The sequence below is a fragment of the Centruroides vittatus genome, unplaced genomic scaffold, assembly GCF_030686945.1.
Source record: "Centruroides vittatus isolate TY-2023 unplaced genomic scaffold, ASM3068694v2 scaffold_1015, whole genome shotgun sequence".
Classification (NCBI taxonomy): domain Eukaryota; kingdom Metazoa; phylum Arthropoda; class Arachnida; order Scorpiones; family Buthidae; genus Centruroides; species Centruroides vittatus.
In genome coordinates, this window is record NW_027122666.1 from 3,313,710 (window position 1) to 3,335,958 (window position 22,249).

General features: G+C 27.9%; 1 protein-coding gene across 2 annotated transcripts in view; it reads right to left on the reverse strand.

Annotated features, from left to right (window-relative positions):
• Gyf (GIGYF family protein Gyf) overlaps positions 1–22,249 on the reverse strand; it is a 78,663-nt gene that overhangs the window by 48,840 nt on the left and 7,574 nt on the right. Inside the window, exon 2 of one of the 2 annotated variants that reach the window (XM_067283883.1) lies at positions 8,592–8,659. In XM_067283883.1, the coding sequence (XP_067139984.1) occupies positions 8,592–8,626 (35 nt within the window). In that variant the 5' untranslated portion in view covers positions 8,627–8,659. Of the gene's footprint in view, positions 1–8,591; positions 8,662–22,249 lie in introns of both variants that reach the window. The other variant, XM_067283884.1, reaches the window with a different exon arrangement.

Sequence of the window (22,249 nt, forward strand, 5' to 3'; positions counted from 1 at the left end):
AATGATCATCAAATAAAAACAAAAACCACATATTAATCTTAGAAGTCACTTAATGTTATTGAAATTAGAAGTCATGTTAATTATATTTTTTGAGTGAAACTGATTTTAATACATTTCCAACTCATGTCAAAAAATTTTCCTTATAAACTTCAAATATTAATGCAATTAATCCATTTCACAAGAATACTGATTCAATGTTTAACTTTTACTTACATTATTTACTGTATTAAAATAATATTTATTGAATTAAAAAATATTTCAACATGTATAAAACTTTGACCATTTTAAACAAAGATATATAAGTACAGAAGAATCTTTTCACTATTCAAATGATAAATAGTTAGCTTAATCCTTACACATTCAAAAATAATTAGAATTATTTTTTATTATAAAATTTCTTATGGAGCAAAAGTAACAAAATAAAAATTAGAAGCAATTTTCAACTGTCCAGCTTTGAGAAAAGATTATCAAGGTAAAACAAAAATAGAAAATTCTAATAAAAACACATAGAAGGTATAAAAAGTTGTGTTTGTACCATAAGCAAATTGTATGAAGCAATCTTTTGATACTGTACAATCAATACAATGGAAGAATAGTGTCAATACAATTTTAACACATTTTTTTTCTATTAATTATAAATAGTTGCATAAGTGTCTAGCAAATGGGCACAAATTAGTAATTATAGAGTCGCAAATCACACCTAAATAAATTAGTAATTAATAATAATTTTCTAATTTTGTCTACTATTTCTTACAGTATTATCTTTAACAGATAACATATAATAAACTAAGAAATGTCAGTAAATTATACCGCTATATTGTGAGTAAATAGCAATGAAAAAATAAACATTTAACATTTACAACACTAGTTAAGACTGACAATAATTGAGTGTTATAGGCTAAATGCTGAAGTTGATTTTTCAGCTGTCTTTTTGCACAACAGCTTAAAAATATCTATCTATCTATCTATCTAAAAGTGATAACTATATTGTAGTCAGAGATTTGGTTAAATGAAGTATTATAAGTGATTCAGGCAACATTAAATGATTGAATACAAAAAACGATTACAGTAAGTGAATTCTGCTTTTTTTTTTTTTAAACTCTTTCCACCCTGTGGGCAGTAAGAGGACCTCTTTTAGCAAGCCCATTATGGGTTCAGCCAAGCCCACAATGGGGCAGCCAGATAATGAAAGTGAATTCTACTGTATTATTTATCAAAATATTTATAATAATAATTATTATTCAAAAAGCATGACAGAGATGAAATAAAATAATTACTGACTTCTGCCTACTATTCCAACATAGTGTTTTAAGAAAATTTTGTAACCAATTGACTAATCCCTTGATGCCATTCAATCAAGAGAGTAAGCAGGATTCACATCAAGCTGCAGTTTTCAGATCATATTCAAACAATTATTCTGCTAATTTAAAAACTAAAAAATATCCAAAATCCTTTTGCATGGTGGCTCTGACTGGAAGAGGAAAGCTACCCTGAAGAGAAGGAACACTGGTGGTGAGCTAAACTGTATAAGGCAATCATAAGTGTGAACAAATCTTTTTCTTTCTTCTTCGTGTGAATAAAAGAATACTTGATAAGGTCTGAAAAAATATGAGTCCTTTGTGTGTTAATACAAAAAAAAAAAAAAACATACTTTTTCTGTTATAGGGTAAGATTTTAACTGTAATTTACATACATACTGTGAATGTCATGCCTACAATTGTTCTAACTCAAGCGAAAATTCACACCAAAGGCGTTAAGGAGCGACTACCAGAATGCTGGCCAACCACCTATCTGAGCACCAACGTTCTGTCACAGTGGAGAATTGTGATACCTAACTATCCAAGTTGGTGGTGCAGAACCACCACACACTGCTTTGGAACCGGGTGGCAATACTGAGATGTTGTGAGAAAGGGAAGCCTGGTATACATTTGGGAGGCCCTCCTCACTACGCTACTGTCTCCTTGCAACTCTCATCGTCGAATTGCCCAAACTTTAGATTAGTTTGTACAAACATTTAAAAAAACACCAACATTAGTTCTGCATCTACTCCCCACCTTCACTGCCAATTAAGGCGTATGCATGTTATTGTTACGCATTTCAAATTAATCTTTTAAGTTATGTTCCAAATGTTCTTAATGTTATGTTATGTTCCAAATGGCTAATGCTGTTATCATTTAAATTTAAACCCGTCTGAAATCTGTTTGTTTTTAATTACTGCCTGAGGATGACGTTCATATCTACGTCAAAAGTGCTAGCTGGGAATAGAAAGATTCTAACTTCTATAAAAAATTGTAAAATTACTTTAAGACATAACTGCACAACACACCAGGATGAATATAAAATAAGACTCGCATCAACCATTAACTTGTGTGAATTACGATTAACTCTTGAATAACGAACATTTTTGTAACCCCTTCTGGGCTTTTCTTCAGGTTTTATTCTCAATTCAAAACAAGCTGGATCTTAAAATTTGAACATAAAATCAAATGATAAGAGAAGATTTCAAATAACAAGAACTTATGCGCATGTGTTCTCTTTGTCATCTTTAAATAAAATTGAATATTAAATATCATTGTCAAGTAAAGCCTGCCATGCCATTGAAAGACACATCTCCTCCCTAAAAGAGTTAATTGTAATTCACACCGGTTAATGGTTGATTAACCAGTGGGAATTACATTAATTACTTATTTTATATTACTTTAAGAATATAAGAAATGTGTCTATTATTTTAATTGGCATAACCAGACATCCCGTTTTGACCAGGATAGTCCCAGTTTGACAATGTTGTCCCAGCGTACCATCCAGTTTGTCATTTTGTCCCGGTTATTTGGTAAAATTTTAAAAGTTCTGAATATACAAGAAGTAAAAATAATGCAGTCTCGAGTAAAATGGTGATTTGGCAACTAAATAATCACCTCTGTTACACTCACTGTTGCCAATCTAAAAATTTTGTATCTACATCTAAGTACTTTTAATGTTGTCTAGATGTTTTCCTCCATAATTTATAGCATGTGGCCTATGAGATTCAGACATTTTTATTTCATTTTTTTTAGATATTTTGAGTTGGCAAGACTGAAATTTATTCTGGCCACGTCACTGTTGCACATGTCCTACCTTAGTCGGGTTCAAATTGCTAGTTGGCATTTGCAATTATTTTGTACCGTACCGGTACATTAAATTAATTTAATCTCCAAAATGCCAAAAAGAAACCATGTGTTTACTGATGATTGAAAAAAGTCTGTGATCATATTGACAAAGTGAAATATGAATGATGCTGTTTAGAATTTTCAGTAACTCATGGTGGGTGTTCAAATATTAAAAATCACTTGAAATGTGCAAAACATACGTCAAGCAATAGGAACTTTCTCAAATATATTGTCATATTTTAAATGTACCGGTTTAAGTGACAAAGAATTTTTAAAGAAAGTTTACACTAGTGTGAGAATCGGGGGTTAAGCGACAAGGCTTAACCTGTTATCCAACAACAGGGAGGTGAGTCCCGCTCACGTGGTCAATGGATGGCAGTTTAGGAGGGTAAAAATCGAGTGGGAGGTCGTGGATAAGTCGATAAGGTGTTGGCCGTGTTAGAGTAATCACACGTATTTAAGACTCTAAACATATTTAATAAGGATATTATATAAAAGATACATATATTATTAATAATGACAATAATGGTAATAATAATGGTAATAGTATTAGACATGACAATAATCCTTCACGGAATCGTTAATGAGGCGGTTAGTGGGGGTTTGGCGCTCGTACTCACATTCGGAGAGAGGCTTTTAAACCCTTTTCTCTATCTATTCTTAACTAAACCTCGATTAACTGCAGGAGAGAGAGATTTCTATATAATAAGTCAAGAATTACCTCGCTATCTGTTGTCGGCGTCAACTAGAGTCGAAGGCACGGAGGAAGGAAGTTATTTAGTCCTGGTCTAGTATCCTTCACGTCACCCGCTTTAAAAGGGGTGTGAGCCCTTTTTATACCAAATTCAAAGGGGTGTGAACTGTCATATAGTCAGGATTTATACACACACCTGTTGTTGTGTTCATGACTGGATCTGGCTAGTATGGATGCCGGGAATTGAGATGTTTGTTTAAATTACAGACTTAAGTGCTTTGCAGAGGTGAACTTAAAATATAAATTTCTATAGACATGACAGTTCTCACCCATCAATTAGCGTGTAGCTGACAATAACTATTGCAATTTTGTCTACAACTTTGATATTGTTTATGTCCAATGTCGGGTTTGATGACGATCTATGTGATTTATTGCTGCGGCCACTTGTCACGTGCAACAAAGAGGGAATGAAAACATCGCTTATCCCGTCTTGTCAAATCTATCGTCTATCGAGTTACTGTAATACAAACGATTATCTCCTTGTTGATATATATTTTTTTAACAACTATTTTGCAAAGATCGTTGCGGTCGTTAACCTTGGAAGGCCTCTTTAAAATTCCTACTTCAAATTCTTCCATAAAATTAAAAAGTTAATAAAAAGAACAATACTATTCAAAAAGGAAAAGGGGGATTCAGACCCTCGCACTAGTGATAAATATTAATAACTTCTTAATAATAAGATCCGTTTAGTTGAGTTATTAAAAATTGCTTTTAACTCGTTTTTGTTAACACCTTTATTTAGCCTTTTCAATCATAAATACTTATCCTAGACTTTACTTTCTGTTGTGAGTATTTTCTCAAAATTGTCCCGGTTTGAGAAAAAAATATTATGGTAAAGCCTAGGCATATGGTACAGTGTATTATGGTAACAAAAATTAAAGTGCCATTGTTTTAAAATGATGATTTTTTTTTATATAAGATATTCATACTCACAATGTAATAATTCCTGTTCCCCCATGAGGTATGTTATAACAATTGGATAGAGTTAGATAACCTAAATAAATAGGACTTAACAATTGGAGGGCTTATCACACCAAGGCCAACAGAAAGAAGGACTAGATCTTTAATAAAAAAGTTGTTCTTTAATAATCATATTGAAATTTAGTTAAGTATGCATTTCGGGCTAAAAGTATTGTTTATTATTATGTTATAACAAGTTTATACTTTATTCCAATTCACATAAATGTACATAAATGGATGTCTTGCACTTTTTCTTTTGAAATCAACTCAACACCCTTTCACATTTTATAATATCAAGAAGACTTTTTAGTGTAGCAAAACATAAAATGACTTTAGAGGTGATTTTTTGATATCATTGAAAATTTTTGCAGATGATACGTAGTAGCCTAACACAAAGTATGGATATAAGCAGAAAATTATGATAGTTACAAGAGTAAGCAAATTTTGACTAACTATTGATATAAGTATTGTCATGATGATCCAGTAAGAATGATGATTAGATATAAATAGATTATAATATTTCTGTAATATCAATTAATTTACACAATATAAAAGTTAACATATTACTGACAATAAATAAACTTTATTATAGCTAAATTTATGTTTATTATAATCAAGAAGTTATGAACTATAAATGATAATTGACAATTATTTATCAAAACTTCATTTATTTACATATATAAAAATAGTAACTGTTTACAATTACATATTATGATATAAAGTTAATAAAATTTATATACAGGAAAATAGCATGTGTATATTTTGTCTTCTTTTGTAGTACACCTTCCAAGGTTGAAAACAATCACTTCTTTTTAATAAAAATTTTAATAATTTAGTAGTTCAATTTTAAAGTTCAATAAATTTTCACTCTCTTCTGATATTTGGAGCATTGCCTAAATTTGATTATTTTTAAATAAATACTTAAAAATAAAATTCATGTTTAAAAATCTTTATAAAAATTCTTTATTTTAAAATTTAAAAGCCAAAATATTTCTTTAATTAACAAATCACTATGCTTGCAACCAATTAGTAAGTAGATATTTAAACTTTTTGAGAATTTTTTTTGGTAATTTCTATTCATAAATTTAAATCAATTTCTTCAAATATTCCTAAGATTTGATCAATAGTAGTCAATCTTCTGCTTATATTCATTTTAATTTTGAAATTTATTGATATATATTTTGTTATCCAAAACTCAAAAACTAAACTATATAATTTTACTAACATCTTACTTCCTAATTTTTTTAAAGGAAAAAATTCTAAGCATATATGGATTGTATTAAATGTTATATTTTAAAACAAATATGCCTACTGATAAATATTATGCAATTCTTATAAAATTCCACAAAAATTTATTTATAGATACATTTGATTTCTATTATGTATCCAATATTTATTTTAGGTCTCTAAACAGAGGAAGAAACAAGTCAATTATTAGTACATCCTTTTACTGATTGATATAAATAGTCAAAAGATTTTAAACAATTTATCTCTTGATTTATTCAACAATAGTTCTATACTAATCTAATTTCTTAGTTTTGTAATATCATGTACAGATTATTATATGTAGATATTTAAATTTGTTTAATTTAATAGACAATTATTTTGTTATTTATGAACAAGAGAATATTAATTTGTAGCAGTTATCTCCAGTCTTTTGGGAACTTTATTATAGTAGAGACTAAAGAATTAAATAATATAAAGTTTAAAATATGCTTAAAATTTTTAATTACTTTAAGTTTAAAACACCTTCATTCTTTTTTTAGATCTGTCGTCCCTAATTACTTCTTGCTTTGAATTGTTTGTTCTATTTTAACAAGATAACAAATACAGTAGAGCGTCGTTTATCCAAAAACCGGTTAACCGAAAGCTTTCCAGTCGGTATCATGCTGAATCGAATGTTTTTGATACTAGATCAACTTCTAAAGTATAATTTTTTTGTTTTTATATTTTTCAATATATTTATTTTGTTTGTACAAAATAAAGAAATAATTTTTAATGATACAATAGCCTCAATTATTATTATAAAAATTTTCATTAAGCTTAAAATTGACGAAAATTCAACACGAAGTGACATGCAACAGAGAAAAATTCAACACAAAGCGACACGTAATGGAGAAAAATTTCAACATCGAATAGGTTAATATATTTTTCGTACATAATCAGTTATCCGAACAACCCCAGTCCCCAATTGATTCGGATAAACGATGCTCTACTGTACTTCAAAATATATATTAAAACCAAATTTCAATTTCTTGTCCATTTGAGCATTTTCATTTGTGTAATTTTTCAAAACCAAAAAATGTTCTTAAATTCTAAATTGTAAAGGCTCATAGTAAAAAAAAAAAATTATAATTAAATTATTTATTCCTTCAATTATCTTATTTCTCTAATTCCACCTTTTTGTATCTATTAAATTTAAAAGTTTCAAAACTTTTAATTTCAAACGTGTATATTCAAATTGATTTTATTGCATTTAAAACTTTTAGTAAAAGTATATATATAATATATATATATATATATATATATATTTAATATCATTAAAAAAAATAAATTATAATACTTATTCTAAAGCATTACTGTTATGTATTTATGATTAAATATTAAAAAATCAATTTCTTTAAAATCCCACAAGTTTTACTACTATAACCTTTCTATTAATCCATTTTCAAAGATATTTTCCTCTGACTTCTTCCAAGTCCACATACATCACACCACTGTGGATCAATATTACACATATCCTTAGGTTAGAAAAACTATCAACGCCCTTTTATATATAAACACATGAAATATACACTGCAAATATTATTTTATATAATAATTAATCATTTCGACACAATCTTACCAAAAATTTCTCTCTCAAAAGTATAAAAAAAATATTTATTAGTAATTACATTATTAGATACTTTTTGAAAGTGAAAAGCATTAAAGACATCAGTAAAAGTAAAAAAAAAAAAAAAAAAAAAAAACACTATCATTTTAGTGTTAAAAGAGGTCAAATAAAGACAATATTACATAAAGAAAACAATTCTTTTTTCTGTTTTTACTTGAAGAAAATGGTTATATATTATCATCAAAAGCACATGTAATCATATTTGCTTTCTAAATTTAATATTGTCTTTATTTCATTTCTCTTCTAACACCAAAAAGAGAAAAAGTTTTTTCTTTTTACTTCTATTGATTTACTCTGGTGTGGTATTAATATTAATATATTGCATTTTAATTAAAGAAATAATTATCCATTAATTAAATTAATGTTAGCTTATGTCAAATGCTAATTTCTATTATCCCTTAATACATAAAATTTAACTGAGCTGTCAATAAGGTAAATGCAGCAAAAATTGTTTCTAAAATCAAGAACTTATTTTCTATACAGGAAAAAACTTTTAATTCTTCTTTAACACATCTTTTTATGCATATAAATTCAAATAACATACAATTTCATTATATTTAAATTTTTGAACATTTTAACTGTTTTATTAGTAAATTTCCAAATTTAAGCTATTAACAATTTCACTATATATTTTAAATAAAATTATATTTAAACAAAAATACAAAATTTGTTCTAATTCACATATTAATCATTGTAATTATTAAATAATAAGAAACAGATATAACATGTAAGATAATTTTGAATACTTTTATATTAATAAAACATGTAATTAATATAGAATTATATTCTTAAATAAAACTGACTATATTAATAAATATAAAACATAAGACAGACTAACCATTCAGGACCAAACTTTAAAGCAGTTTCAGACATTTTAAACTTTTTCTGATGATAAGAGCAAATTTACTAGAAACAATAAAATAAATTTTTAATAAACAAACTGTACATTTTGAAAAATTATAAATATATTATTTAAAAGCAAATACAAAATTAAAATACCAAACTATTATTAGTAAAGTTAATATTAAAATCAATGACAAAAAACCAGCAAAGATTATTTAATGAGTAAACAAACATTTTTGCTGTTTTTAACAGTTATTAAGTTAATACATTCTACAGAGATAAAAACTCTCTAACCTTGAAATTCTCCCAGCAGAGTGATGAAAGTCCAGAAAAACAAATGCTTTCGGTCTATGTCCAAAACCTGCTTCAGGTTACAATTTTCCAGAAATAGAATACCATAGGCTTTGATGTTTGAAAATAAAATATGCAGAACTCCAGGAAAATTCAAATTTAAAACCAAAGATTGACCAATAGGATGTGCCCAAACATAGATGTTGTAATGTGATTTTGTAACAACCTATCAAATGGGCCTGCCATACTTATGAAATCTGCTTTTCTTCCTTAAAGTTCCTTCTTGAAATTTTTAAAGCAGACATGCAATGACAATGTATAAACTTTAAGGAAGAAAAGCAGATTTCATAAGCATGGCAGGCCCATTTGATAAATCGTTATAAAATCACATTACAACATCTGTTTGGGCACATCCAATTGGTCAATCTTTGGTTTTAAATTTGAATTTTCCTGGAGTTCTTCTGCATATTTTATTTTCAAACATCAAAGCCTATGGTATTCTATTTCTGGAAAATTGTAACCTGAAGCAGGTTTTGGACATAGACCGAAAGCATTTTATTTTTTCTGGACTTTCATCACTTTGCTGGGAGAATTTGAAGGTTAGGGATTTTTTATCTGTATACATTCCAAAAAAGAACACAAAATAAAACATATAGTTCGAAAATGAAGAAGTACGAGTGTACCAAAATATACGTTCTATTTTGTGTTCCCTTCTAGAATGTATTAACCTAATGATGACAATTAAAACAACAGACAATGTTCAATTACTTATTAAATAATTATATCTTGCTGGGCTTTTGGTGTTTTTATCATTGATTTTATTTTATTAAACATCCAATTTTTTTGTGCAGTGTTTAAATTGTCTTATTGTGTAGTTTAAATTAATATATTTCTACACAATAAGACTTACTAAAAATGTTGACATAAAAACAGACTAGCAATTAAAATTCTAATAAAATTCAATTTACTTACTTATTACTATTTAAAAGTAGTAATATGATTGATTAATTAGTAGATCATTCAAAAATATTAACTTTTAAAATAAAAAGTATAATTTATTTACTTAAATTTTAGTCAAGATGAAGTTTTTATAAATGTAATGTTTTACAAAAAACAATTTAACATTACAAAACTTTTTGATTAATTCAACTAAAACAAATTTTATCTAATATTAAAATTTAATTACTAACAATGCATCATTTTATAATTTTCAGTCACAATAATTGAATTACAATACATGAAATCAATGTAAATTTATTAATGTTTTAACTTCATTAATAAATTATATTATTGGTTTGAGTGATAAGTCATCAATTTTTTTATTGCTCAATTAAACATTTTTACAATAGCAGTCAATTTACACAGAGAAGTTTGACTTTTGGAGTTTAAATGTAGGGACAAATTACCAGTCTGTTTGAATAGTTTTTATTTTGTGAATATTTTAATTCTCTGAAATGGAAGCAGATGACATCCATCTGAGAAAAATTTTGCTTTTTTGTTTCCAAAAAGATTTAAATGCAACTAAGACAATATCAAAAATTTGCAAAGTTTATGGCATCAACACTTTAAGGGACACAAAAGCTCAGTTTTGGTTTGCTAAGTTTCAGAAGGGAGATTTTAGCTTGAAAGATGATGAGTGCTCTGGTTGGTCGATCATGGTCAATAGTAATGATCTCTGGTTAAAGTCAATCCAAGAACTACCACAAGAGAATTGGCTATAAAATTAAGTCAAAAAAGTGTATGAAACCATCTTAAAAGGCTTGGAAAAGTTCCTAAGTTAGGTGTGTGGGTTCCATGTGAGTTAACAGAAACTGATCTTGCACAATGAATAAGTATTGCAGGATTATTATTCAATTGTCAAAAAAAGATCCATTTTTAGATCAAGTAATTACTGCAGATGAAAAATGGATATTATACACTAATATTCAATGAAATGGTTATGGCTAAATCCAAAAGAGCCCTCAACACCCACACCAAAAAGTGGACTGCACCCAAAAAAGTAATGTTCTGCATATGGTGGGATGTGAAAAGAATAGTGTATTATGAACTACTAGATGTGAACCAAATCATAAATGCCAACACATATTGTGAACAATTAGATCATTTAAGCAAAGCATTAAAAGACAAAAGACTGGCGCTAATAAACCGCAAAGGCATTACACTACATCATGACAACACAAGACCACACATTGCCAAAGTAACCTAGAAAAAATAAGTGAATTTCAGTAAGAAGTTTTACCTCATTCACCATATTCTCCAGATTTGGCACCCTCGGACTATTATTTGTTTAGATCTTTACAGAATTATTTAGATAGAAAAAAGTTTGGTCAAACTGATGAAGTCAAAAATGCTATTGTGGAATATATTGCCTCAATATCTGAGAACTTTTTCAGAAGAGGAATTGAGAAATTGGTAGAAAGATGGCAACTAGTGATATAATAAAATGGATCATATGTAACTGATTAATTGTTTGTAAGTTAAATATGTTTAAAATGAACATAAAAAGTGCAAAGATTTATTACTCAACCCAATAATAATACTACATGTAATGTTCTGCAAGAATAACAATTTATATTAAATTTATAGTAATTCAACATAATAAATTTAAAAAATTAACTATTTATTTTGTACTTAAAATTAATGTATGAGCATATTTAGTCAATCCAAAGCTATATACTATATTATCCTATTGGAATGCAATATAAATTAGTTTTATTCATATAAATATAAATATAAATACATAATAAACAGGGTGATTAGTCATGAACCAGAAGAGCTGAACTTCATCAATAATTTCATCGAATAAAGCTAATTATTCACTGACAAAAAGTGTCTTAACAAATTATTTGTTTTGATAATAAATTATTGTTATAAAAATAAAGATCATTTTCTATGAAAAAAAAATATATATATTATATATTATTTTATATATATTATATATATATATATTTTTATATATATATATATATATATCATCATTCTATCATAGTTGGAGCCAGCTCCAGATAAATAGCACAAAAAGATATCAAATACAGGAATCCACAATGTTACTGCTAGTTTCTTCCATTTGGCACTCTGGTGAAATATATCAGTTTATGGAGCATTGGGGATGGCTCCATTAGGCCTCCCAATTCCCAGTGTATTCTTCACTGCATTTGGGAGTTGGCAAATCACTACATATTTTATAATCTTTGTGGTTTATAATTCTTAATTATTTAGTAATTCATAATTATTATGTTTACTTTCCTTCATTTTATTTCATGATTTGCAAACATATGTTAAATAATTTGTTTGTATACTGTTTTTACTCATTTTATTGCAGATATTTAATGCATAGCTTTCAATTTTAGATGCTAGGACTTAGTACAATTACATACTTTAAATCTGTCACTACATTCGTCATAACTTTGATGATGAATACCTAATGCTATAAAAACAAATAAATAAACTATGCAAAAATAGTTGAGTTTATTATTTTATTGTGTTAAAATCCTGATTTTTTATTACAGTATTAACTGAATAATAGAAAGTCTTTATGTCCAAGAGCTACCACTGATGATAAATGAAAACAATCACAAATATTTAATGTTCAAAATCATACATATTAAAATGTTTAAGATTATAATTTGTTCATACAAAGACATATAAAATATTGTAAGAAATAAAATAGGCAGAGTTTAATTTACATTAAACTTTGATAATTCAAAGCACTCAACTTCAGCAACAGCAACAGACTTAATTAAATGTTGAAATACTTCAAAACTCATTAAAAAAAATAAAATTTAGACAATATATATGAAAAGTTCAATACACATTAGCATTAAAAAGTAACAAAAGAGCAAAACTAATTAAAAATAAACTGGCTAAATAAGTAATATATATAGTTATGAATTGAAGATTACAGTACTATGCTAGAAGTTTCTTGTCCTAATGATTGTTATACTGTTTGTGTTTTTAAAAAATTTTTTAAATACTTTTAATTTTTATTCCTTTTATTTTCATTTTATTTATATAATTATTTTCCAGTATTAAATTAAATAATTTATACAATAATTTTACATCATTTTATATCACCAGTTTTATTTTTCAAAAGAAAACATTTTTTAAACTCCATAATAATTTACATAGATAAAAAAAGAACTAATTTTAGTTAATTAATATTTACTTTATCATAGTTTAATCTTCTTTTTAATCTTAACTTGTATTTTTTAAATGGCTTTTAGATTATATTTCAATATACAATCTACATTTGTGACATGTTCCCAGGTAAATTTGTTTAGGTTTTATTTTATAAATCCTACACTTAATATTCAGCATAAGACATTCTACATTATTTTTTTTGTGTACTAATATTATAACAAAACTAGAAATTTCCCTGTCAAGCACGATGGAATAATTTTTATGAGAAAATAGAGATTGAAGAATTGAGAAGAGTAAATATTTCAAGAAATTCAAGAAGAGTTGCTAATATTTTTACAATTTAAGTAGTTATAGAATCTGTTGTAACATAAAGAGCGACAAAACAAAAGTTTTACCTGGAGTGGACAAAAATAGTAGGCCTAGAAGTTACAGAAAATCCACTTACATAAACAGATTTAAGTCTTTATATTAAACATTAAAATCTTTCTTTATAAAATTTCTTTATACATTATATTCTGAATAAACACTATTGTCTTTTAAAAGATTTCCTTGCTGTCTTTCTTTAGTAATAAACACCTTAATATTGTTTTGATAATTGACATGTTGTTGTTTCTGCAGTCCTGAACAAAGTCATTTCTTAATTTCACATTGATAAAACAAAGATAAATTGTATGTACGTTAGTTAGAAGAGCAATAACACTTTCTAAATAATGGGCTCTTTAGATTATTACAGTGGAACCTGGCTTAATGAGCACCTTGCATAACGAGTAATTTGCATAATGAGCAAAACAAATTGTAAAAATGTGACTTGCTTAACAAGCAATGTTTTGCATAATGAGTGACAAGGAGAGGGAAAGTCCTGGATTGTGGGCATCATGCATGTGTTTAGCATTCATTCCATTAGCATCTTAGTGTCGCTTGTGATCACACATTTTTCCGAACTTGTGTTCACACATATTACATATAAACATCGACAACCAAAGCCAGTTATATAATAAACACGCCAAACAATATGCCAAACTCTAAATTTAATGTCTAATTCCAACTTAAACTCCATAAATGTCTAAATTAAAAATTAATTATTTATAATTATTAAATTTAATACAAGATGGCAGCATAACTGCCTACCTCTAGTCAAATTAATTAATTTCTAATCTAAATCGAAGAAAAAATTTCTTTAATTAATTAATTTTAATTTCTAATATTAATTATAGCCTGTACATAGCCCAAGAATTTAGCATATCATTTGGCATATTATCTGTGATTTTTTCTGTTTTCTACAAATCAAATTTGCATTCCAGGTTGGTTCATTCCGTGCTAGAAGAAAAGATGAAGATGATTCACACTCCTTAACAATGTATATTGTATATTTTTTTTTTGGACAAACATTATACATAAAATATTTGAATATTTTTTTTGGAATGGAACGCATTATCGTATTTTACATTAATTTATATGGGAAATTGTTTTGCTTAACAAGTGTTTCACTTTATAAGTAACATTCTGGAATGAAAATAATCTTTCAAACAGCCATAGCCCCTAAAGTGCACACATGCCAGGCTGTGATTGGCTCATGTATTTAAGTGACTCGTACAACATGGAATGTATCTATCATGTTATAGAGGGTCTACCGTATTTATAATAATTATTATTAGTAGTAAATAATTGATTTTCTTTACAGTTTTTATCATTACAAAGAAACTATGCAATACAGAGTACTTTATAATTACCAATTTTTCATTATTCAAGTTATACTATCAAATCTATATCTTGCTCTACTATCAAAATCAATAATTCCAGATAATTGATCAGCATTATAATTTATTAAAGCTTCTAATTAAAAAACTTCACACTGAAAATTTAATTTCTCAACCACACACCCTCAGTAGTAATATAAATCACATACACCTTATTTTGCGAAGGAAAATGTTTAATAATCACAAACATTTTCAGTTTACTCTAAAAGTCATCTTCAAGTGTTAAATTACATTCTGTTGTTAAAATACAACATTCTAATGGAATTTCAAATATAATAAATTCAAATATATATTTAAAATTTAAATATATATTTGAATAAAAGAACACAAAAAACACTTTAAAAAATGAACATCACACAATAGCCAAACTCAAATTAATAATAAAAATGAAACATGTAATGTAATTACAATATGTAAATATACAATGAGAAGCCAAATATGAAAAATGTGTAGAAAGATTACTTCTTTCTATACATCTTTCTACAAATTTGTAGATTGCTCTTCACGTTTCATCTATTATTATTAATTTAAGTTTGGTATTGTGTAATGTTCATCTTTAAAAATTTTTTTTTTTGTGTTCTTTTATTCATATTTAAATTTGTTAATTAGAAATTCTGTTAGAACGTTATATTCTTGTTATTTTAATATTAACCTAACACTTGAAGATGTCTTGTAGAGCAAGCCAAAAACATTTGTGATTATTAAATGTCTTCCTTGGCAAAATAAGGTGTTGTATGTGATTTAAAATTATAATTTATTACACTAAATCAGCATAAGATTTTTATGTAATAGTTCATCTGTAATCTTTTGTTCACACACAATTTTATTCATTTAAATTCCATCGGTTAAAATGTTCTATCTTAAAACTAACAATATATAATTTAAAATAAAATTATATGAATTTTTAAAAAATATAATTAATATTTTACAAATAAAAAAATAGAGAGAAAATATATTTGCAGTAGAAAATATATCAGTAATTAAAGATGAACTATATGCCTCAAAAACATTTTTTAAAAATTAATGATTTAATTTCACTTTTATGTATAACTGCTTTTTTAAAGAATGAAGTCACTATTACACAATACAAAGAAATTTTTTTCGCAATGATAATTTATGTCAAAATTATAAATTTATTTCAAAATCACTCATGCACTTGCATCTTTCAGAGATATCACAAATTATTTATTTCTATAAGATTATGATTAAAATTATCTCAGATATTAAATCAAAACACCTGGAATTTAAATAAAATTCAGTCTTTCCCAATCATCAATGATCATATGAAAATTGATGTACAATTCAATTGTATTTTATACAGCTATTTAGAATAACTTATCAAAACATTATGATCATGATTAATTCAATGATCTAGAACTTTACATGTTTTTTGTGTGTTACAAAGAACAAAACCTAGGAAACAAATAGTATTGTTATTTATAAGTTACATTTAATTAAAATTATACTTAATGATACAGTAAAACTTTTTAAATTCAAAACTTATTATTCCAATGCTGATATAGGAAAAACTTTTTTCAAACCTATTAAATCATCATCCAAATAATGGTTCATTCATCTAAACCAAGTCTAATTTAATGATTGATTTTTACCATTATCAATAAGCCTGATGTGATTTGATCATATCTTTTTATCCAATTTTTACCTAAAACAGGAAAATACTCATCACCAAAACAAATTATCAAAAGGAAATTCAAAGAAGTCCATAATAAGATTTATTTCATCAAAAACATTTTTGAATCATCAGCTTAGTTTGGTTTGAACCTACCATCAATTAATTTAGATTAACAAAGTTTTACTATAGCTATTTTCTTATAAGTTCATTTTCTTTTTAGAAATTACATCACCACTTATTTACTAATTTTGATATTATAGATTCTTTTTATGGAATAACAATTGTAAAAATATGATAAGGTTTTTCATTACCATGTTTACTTTTCTATTTTTACAAACCGTTCTCTAAACATTGTTGGCTTTCAACCAAAAATATTTTAGCTTTTGTTCAAATCACAAATATTTTATCAGGAAATTGTGCTTTGTTGTTTTAAGAATAGTTTTTTTGAAGTCTTTTTGTACAAAAAAAAAGTAGACTAGAATATTTTACTCTCTCATATTATTATCTGTTTATTATTAGTTGTAAAAACTAAATAAATTTGAAATGTTATTTTTAATCACATAACTTATAAAGTAATGCTTTGAGTCTTTGAAAAAATTATTTTTGCTATAAACAACTTCAAATTATTTCATATAATATAAAAAAAATGTGAATAAACTGATAGACCAATATATTTAGGAAAAGAATATATTTCTTACAAGACAATACATATACATGAGTCCATATCCCATATTAATGTAATGATAGAATAATATATTTTATATTAAGATCTTATCTGAAAAAGTAAGAGAGGATTGGACAAAATGGATTAGTTAAGAACCTTTCATTTTTTTTTACAACAAAATAACATTATAACAAAATATAATTAACTAATTCACTCCCAACAACCTTTGAAAAAACCAGTAATAGTTAATTGAAAACAAACGTTTTCGACCGTTAACTCGGTCTTCATCAGGTTATAACTATTGAGATTCATTACAACTTCAAAACTCTTTCAGAATGTATTCAAACTTTCAAAAAGAACCATTGTGCGCTCGTGTTGCCATGTAATCATACGTACTGTTGACGTACATAACACGTATGATTAATAGTATAGTTGACATACGTAACACATATGAGTAATAGTTAATTGAAAACAATCGTTTTCAATTAACTATTACTGGTTTTTTCAAAGGTTGTTGGGAGTGAATTATTTACTACACCAGTATACAAGTGGATGATTAAAATATAATTAACTATTTGTAACTAGGAAAAACTTTGTCTGTCATTGAATGCTCAAGGATATTTATTTCAATTCATTACAATTCAATTTTGATCAACAAAAAACTCAAAATTATTAACTTTCTTGTTTTTTTTACAAAGTTTATGAAATCACATCAAATACCCCATCTTATTCTCATAGATGGGGTAAGATGGGGTGTATTGAAGTGATATGGAATGTTTCAAATTTATTTTTCATCATTATAAAGAATAAACAATGAAATAGCAATAAAACAATATTTAGAATTTATTATGAAAATTTTTATACTACAATAATTTATTCATCTTGAAGACAATGTGCAAATGTGGCAAATATCATTGTCCTCCTCCTCTTCACCAACACATGAGCAATGTGTCCATTGATGAGATGTTACACAGCATATCCCAGACATGGGCAAATGTGGCTCCAAGAGCCCGCACGTGGCTCTTTTCAAGTTACATGCAGCTCTTGCTGAAAGTGTTAATTTCTGTTTTTTACTATTATTTTTACAATTTTATTTTTATAATTTTGTGAAAATATGTTTATTAAAAAAATTCAATATTTGTTTTATATTATATTTATATTATATAATAAAATCACACGCTTTACCATACTATCCACCACGACAGTACAGAACTGCGGCTCCCATGCATTTTGCAAAACTACATTTCAGCTCCCACTGAACTCTTGCTTGCCCACCCGTGGCATATCCTAACTTCCATTGAAAAAGAACACAAATATCCACAGTAAAGGCATTCAGTGTCAAAAGAAACAATAAATTCCCCATTATGCCCCAAGATGCTATTTTGAAGTCTTGCTTAAACTCCGTGGTAACCAGCGGTATTAAAAGATTTTATACTGTCACATGAAGTCAAAAGAATTCTCTGCTGATAGAAGGAATCAATAAATTAAGAAACTTTGTATTACTTACATGTCAATGTTTTTAAAAATTAAAATTATATCAGCATGTAATTTTTGGCTGTCAAACACTTTTACCTCCACAGGCAAAAAGGAAAACAACAGTAATTTTATCATTATCTACTGGTACTTTTTCTGGTGTGCAGATTTAGTTGCAATTATTTACTACCAAGTTAGAGCACTTATTAAACAAAGCAGACTTCACCCCATCTTCCCCACATCTCTCATATAAAGCTGTAAATCCAAAAGAATAAAAATACAGATAAAACTTTTATCACCTTAATGTCACAATTTTCCAAAAACCAATTGTTATTTTATATATAAACTAGCAGGTAAGCCCAGTGTTACCCAGGCAAAAAATAAGTAGAAACATTACAATCATTAGATAATTTCATACTCCTAATCCTTCTATTATATCATAGTATTTGATTTATATAACTACAAAGGTTATCTTACATAAGGATTTATCATACCAAGTGACTAATGTAACACATTTTAAAACTTCTTTAAATTGTGTACAGTAGAGGAATACAGAATTTTTAAAATGTGTTAAATTGGTAACTTGCAGTGAAAACCCTTATGTAAGATAACTTTTATAGTTATATAAATCAAATACTATGATATAACAAATATTAAAACAAAAACCATATAAACAAGTTTGGTTATTTTAGACTACCACTGTCATGTTTATTGCAATAACAGATGATACAATATCTTAAATTTTTTCTAATGTTAACTCTAACAAACTGTTTCATTCACATTCTTCGTTAACTGCACTAAATAATGTTTCCGTCTCAACTTCTATCAACCTTTACAAAATGCACTTTACAATGTTTCATTCACAGCCGAATATCAAGTGATGATCTGCCAACAAATCAAATTTCACAAAAAACGGACCAAATATTTAAACTCAGTACCCTCAAAAACCACATATATTTTGCTTGTTGATTTTTGTAGAGATTTTCAAACTTTACAGTTTCGTGTAAATAAGATAAAAATTTGTAAATTTGAGCTAGAGATATCATTTTTAAACATATGTAATTATTTAGTCCTCAAAAGCTATTTTGTATCAATAAAAAGAGCAAGTTTGTAAGCTGTTCTTAATCTATTAATTAAGTTCCTTTTGTTAAAAGTTTAGAATTTTATGATCAACTTATTTTCTTCTCAATTGTTTTTATTTTAGTTTGGTTTAGGTTAAAGGCACATAAATCTAAAGGACTATATTGTACCAAATGCAGTCTGCTGTTACCAGGTATTGTATAGTAGTAATGAAAAAAATAAAAATAAAAAATATATTTCACTTCAGCATCAGTCACCCACTTGATGCAGTTGGGATACTATAATATTTGTGTGTTCTGTGCATTCTCAGCAAAGCTTTTATAAATCATTAATAGTGTACAGGTACTCCACACTTTATGACCTATCTGCTTAACGATCACTCGCACTTACGACCAATCGAGTTTCAACCTGCAATTCGGGGAATCCCCTTTCTTAGCTTGAGTGTCGGTCAGTGACAATGGGACATGCGCACTAAGCGCACTATAATAGGCTAATAGCATACTATAATAGTCTTTTTATGAATGAATTTGAAGTTTGTCGCATAATTTGGATAATTTTACAATGATCCTATATTCCCGGCACAAGCTCCTCACTTATCAACCAATTCACTTAACAATGTAGCCTAGTTGTCGGAACGGAACTCAGTCGTAAAGTGAGGAGTACCTGTATTCACTTATAGATTTGCTTCAGATAATGTATGGAACCTCAATTCATCAGGGTTCTACATTCAGTTTCAAGAATGCCTCCTCCCAACCACTATCACATCATCTAATTCAAGATACAACTTGAGTTCTGACAGTCATCAGGAAATGCAAGAATATCTCAACATTCAACTTGCTGAATGTGACACACAAGACCCAGAAGAAGCATGGAAGAAGTGACTTTGTGTTGTAGGATGCTACAACACAACATCGATAAGACTGCCTATGCTTGTGAAAAATACATATCCAAAACCACATGCAAACATAAGCTGATGCCCTGGTGGAATCAGCATTTAGCTGACCTTAGAAAGACTAACAGTAGATTAAGGAGACTACCAAAGTTGCAGAACAGAACCTTTACACACCAACCTTTGGCAACAATTTCTTAAGCACCAAAAAACTTACAAAGAGGAAATTAAGGTAGTAAAAATTGTATCTTGGAGAAAATTTTGTACTAGGGCCTCTAAAAACCTGTGGAGGTATCTCACAAAGCTTTGCATGAATAAACTTAGGAAAACAAATCTTAAGGTATTCAGGATACCAACATTAACAACTTCTATACTTCCATGAACAAACAAATGGATTCTTTCTGTATTGAAGAAATCCTGAGTATGACATATACTGGCAGCAACAAATTTGTTTCAAAGCTGAAATCTCCACTGGCACTGACAATATACCATATTTGAAAGTCACAAAGTTGAAAATACCTTTTTAAGGCTTGGTGATGATAAAGCTCCAGGCACAGCTGGGATGAACTCGAAAACAGCAAAAGAAATCTGGAAGATTATATCCGGACAACTAATGGAAATGCTAGACTAGAACTAGACAAAATCTATTAGTTGTCTAGTTCTAGTCTAGTGTTTTCCACAAAACATGGAAAACTGCTAAACTACTCCCTTAACAAAGCCTGAACATCCTGGTGGATTAAGTCTGATTTCCCTACTTCCCATTTTAGGAAACTCCTAGAGTGGCTCATTACAGATTGTCTTGCATGGTTTGTTGAGAACACTCACTATTACATGAATCTCAATATGGTTTCCAACAAGCTGTTCACAAACATCCAAAGGCTTCTTGACAGCAATAAATATGTCTTGGCCTTGATATTTCTCATGTGTTTGATAGTGCCTGGTGGCCTTGTGTGCTGCATCAATTGAAGAACATAAAAGGTCCTGCCAATTTATACAATCTTCTTAAAGATTATCTAAAAAACATATGGCTTACATACAACTTGGTATTCACTCCATACAGAGAAACATTGAGTGTGCAGTCCACGAGTCGGTTTGTGGACCAGTCCTGTGAAACGTCAATTTCAATGCCTTTTTAGCATAAGACTTTGGCCATAAGACTTATAGCATTACTGCTTATGTCAAAGACATTCTTATCCTCACCGGTGGATGTTCCAGAGCGGAACTTGAAAAAGAGGCAACGACACTCTTTCAAAAATATATATGACTGGGGGTATGTGCCACAAACTTAAATTTAACCCTAAAAAGACCTTGTAACCCCAATGTATGCCATAGAGTTCCTATTATAAAAACAGATGACCAATCCATCAAAGTTGAAAAAACAATTAAATATCTTGGTGTCATTCTAAACCATCATTTCAGTTGGGATGCCACATTAAGTACATAACACACTTTTTAGGCATTCGCCAGTCATTTGTAGCAATTGGGATCTGCAGGAACCCTCAGAATAATTTATGAGCAAATTTTCATTCCAATGGTAACCTACACTTCCAGTAGCTGAAAATGGGCTATTGAAAAAGAACATTTAAAAAAGAAATTAACCTCAGCTCAAAGAAAAACTCTTGTTCTCATTTTGAGTCTATTGTACCATACCTAACAATAATCTTCAAGTCATACCATGGAAACCATCCATAAACAGCATCATAGAGCTTAACTACAAATTCTGGAA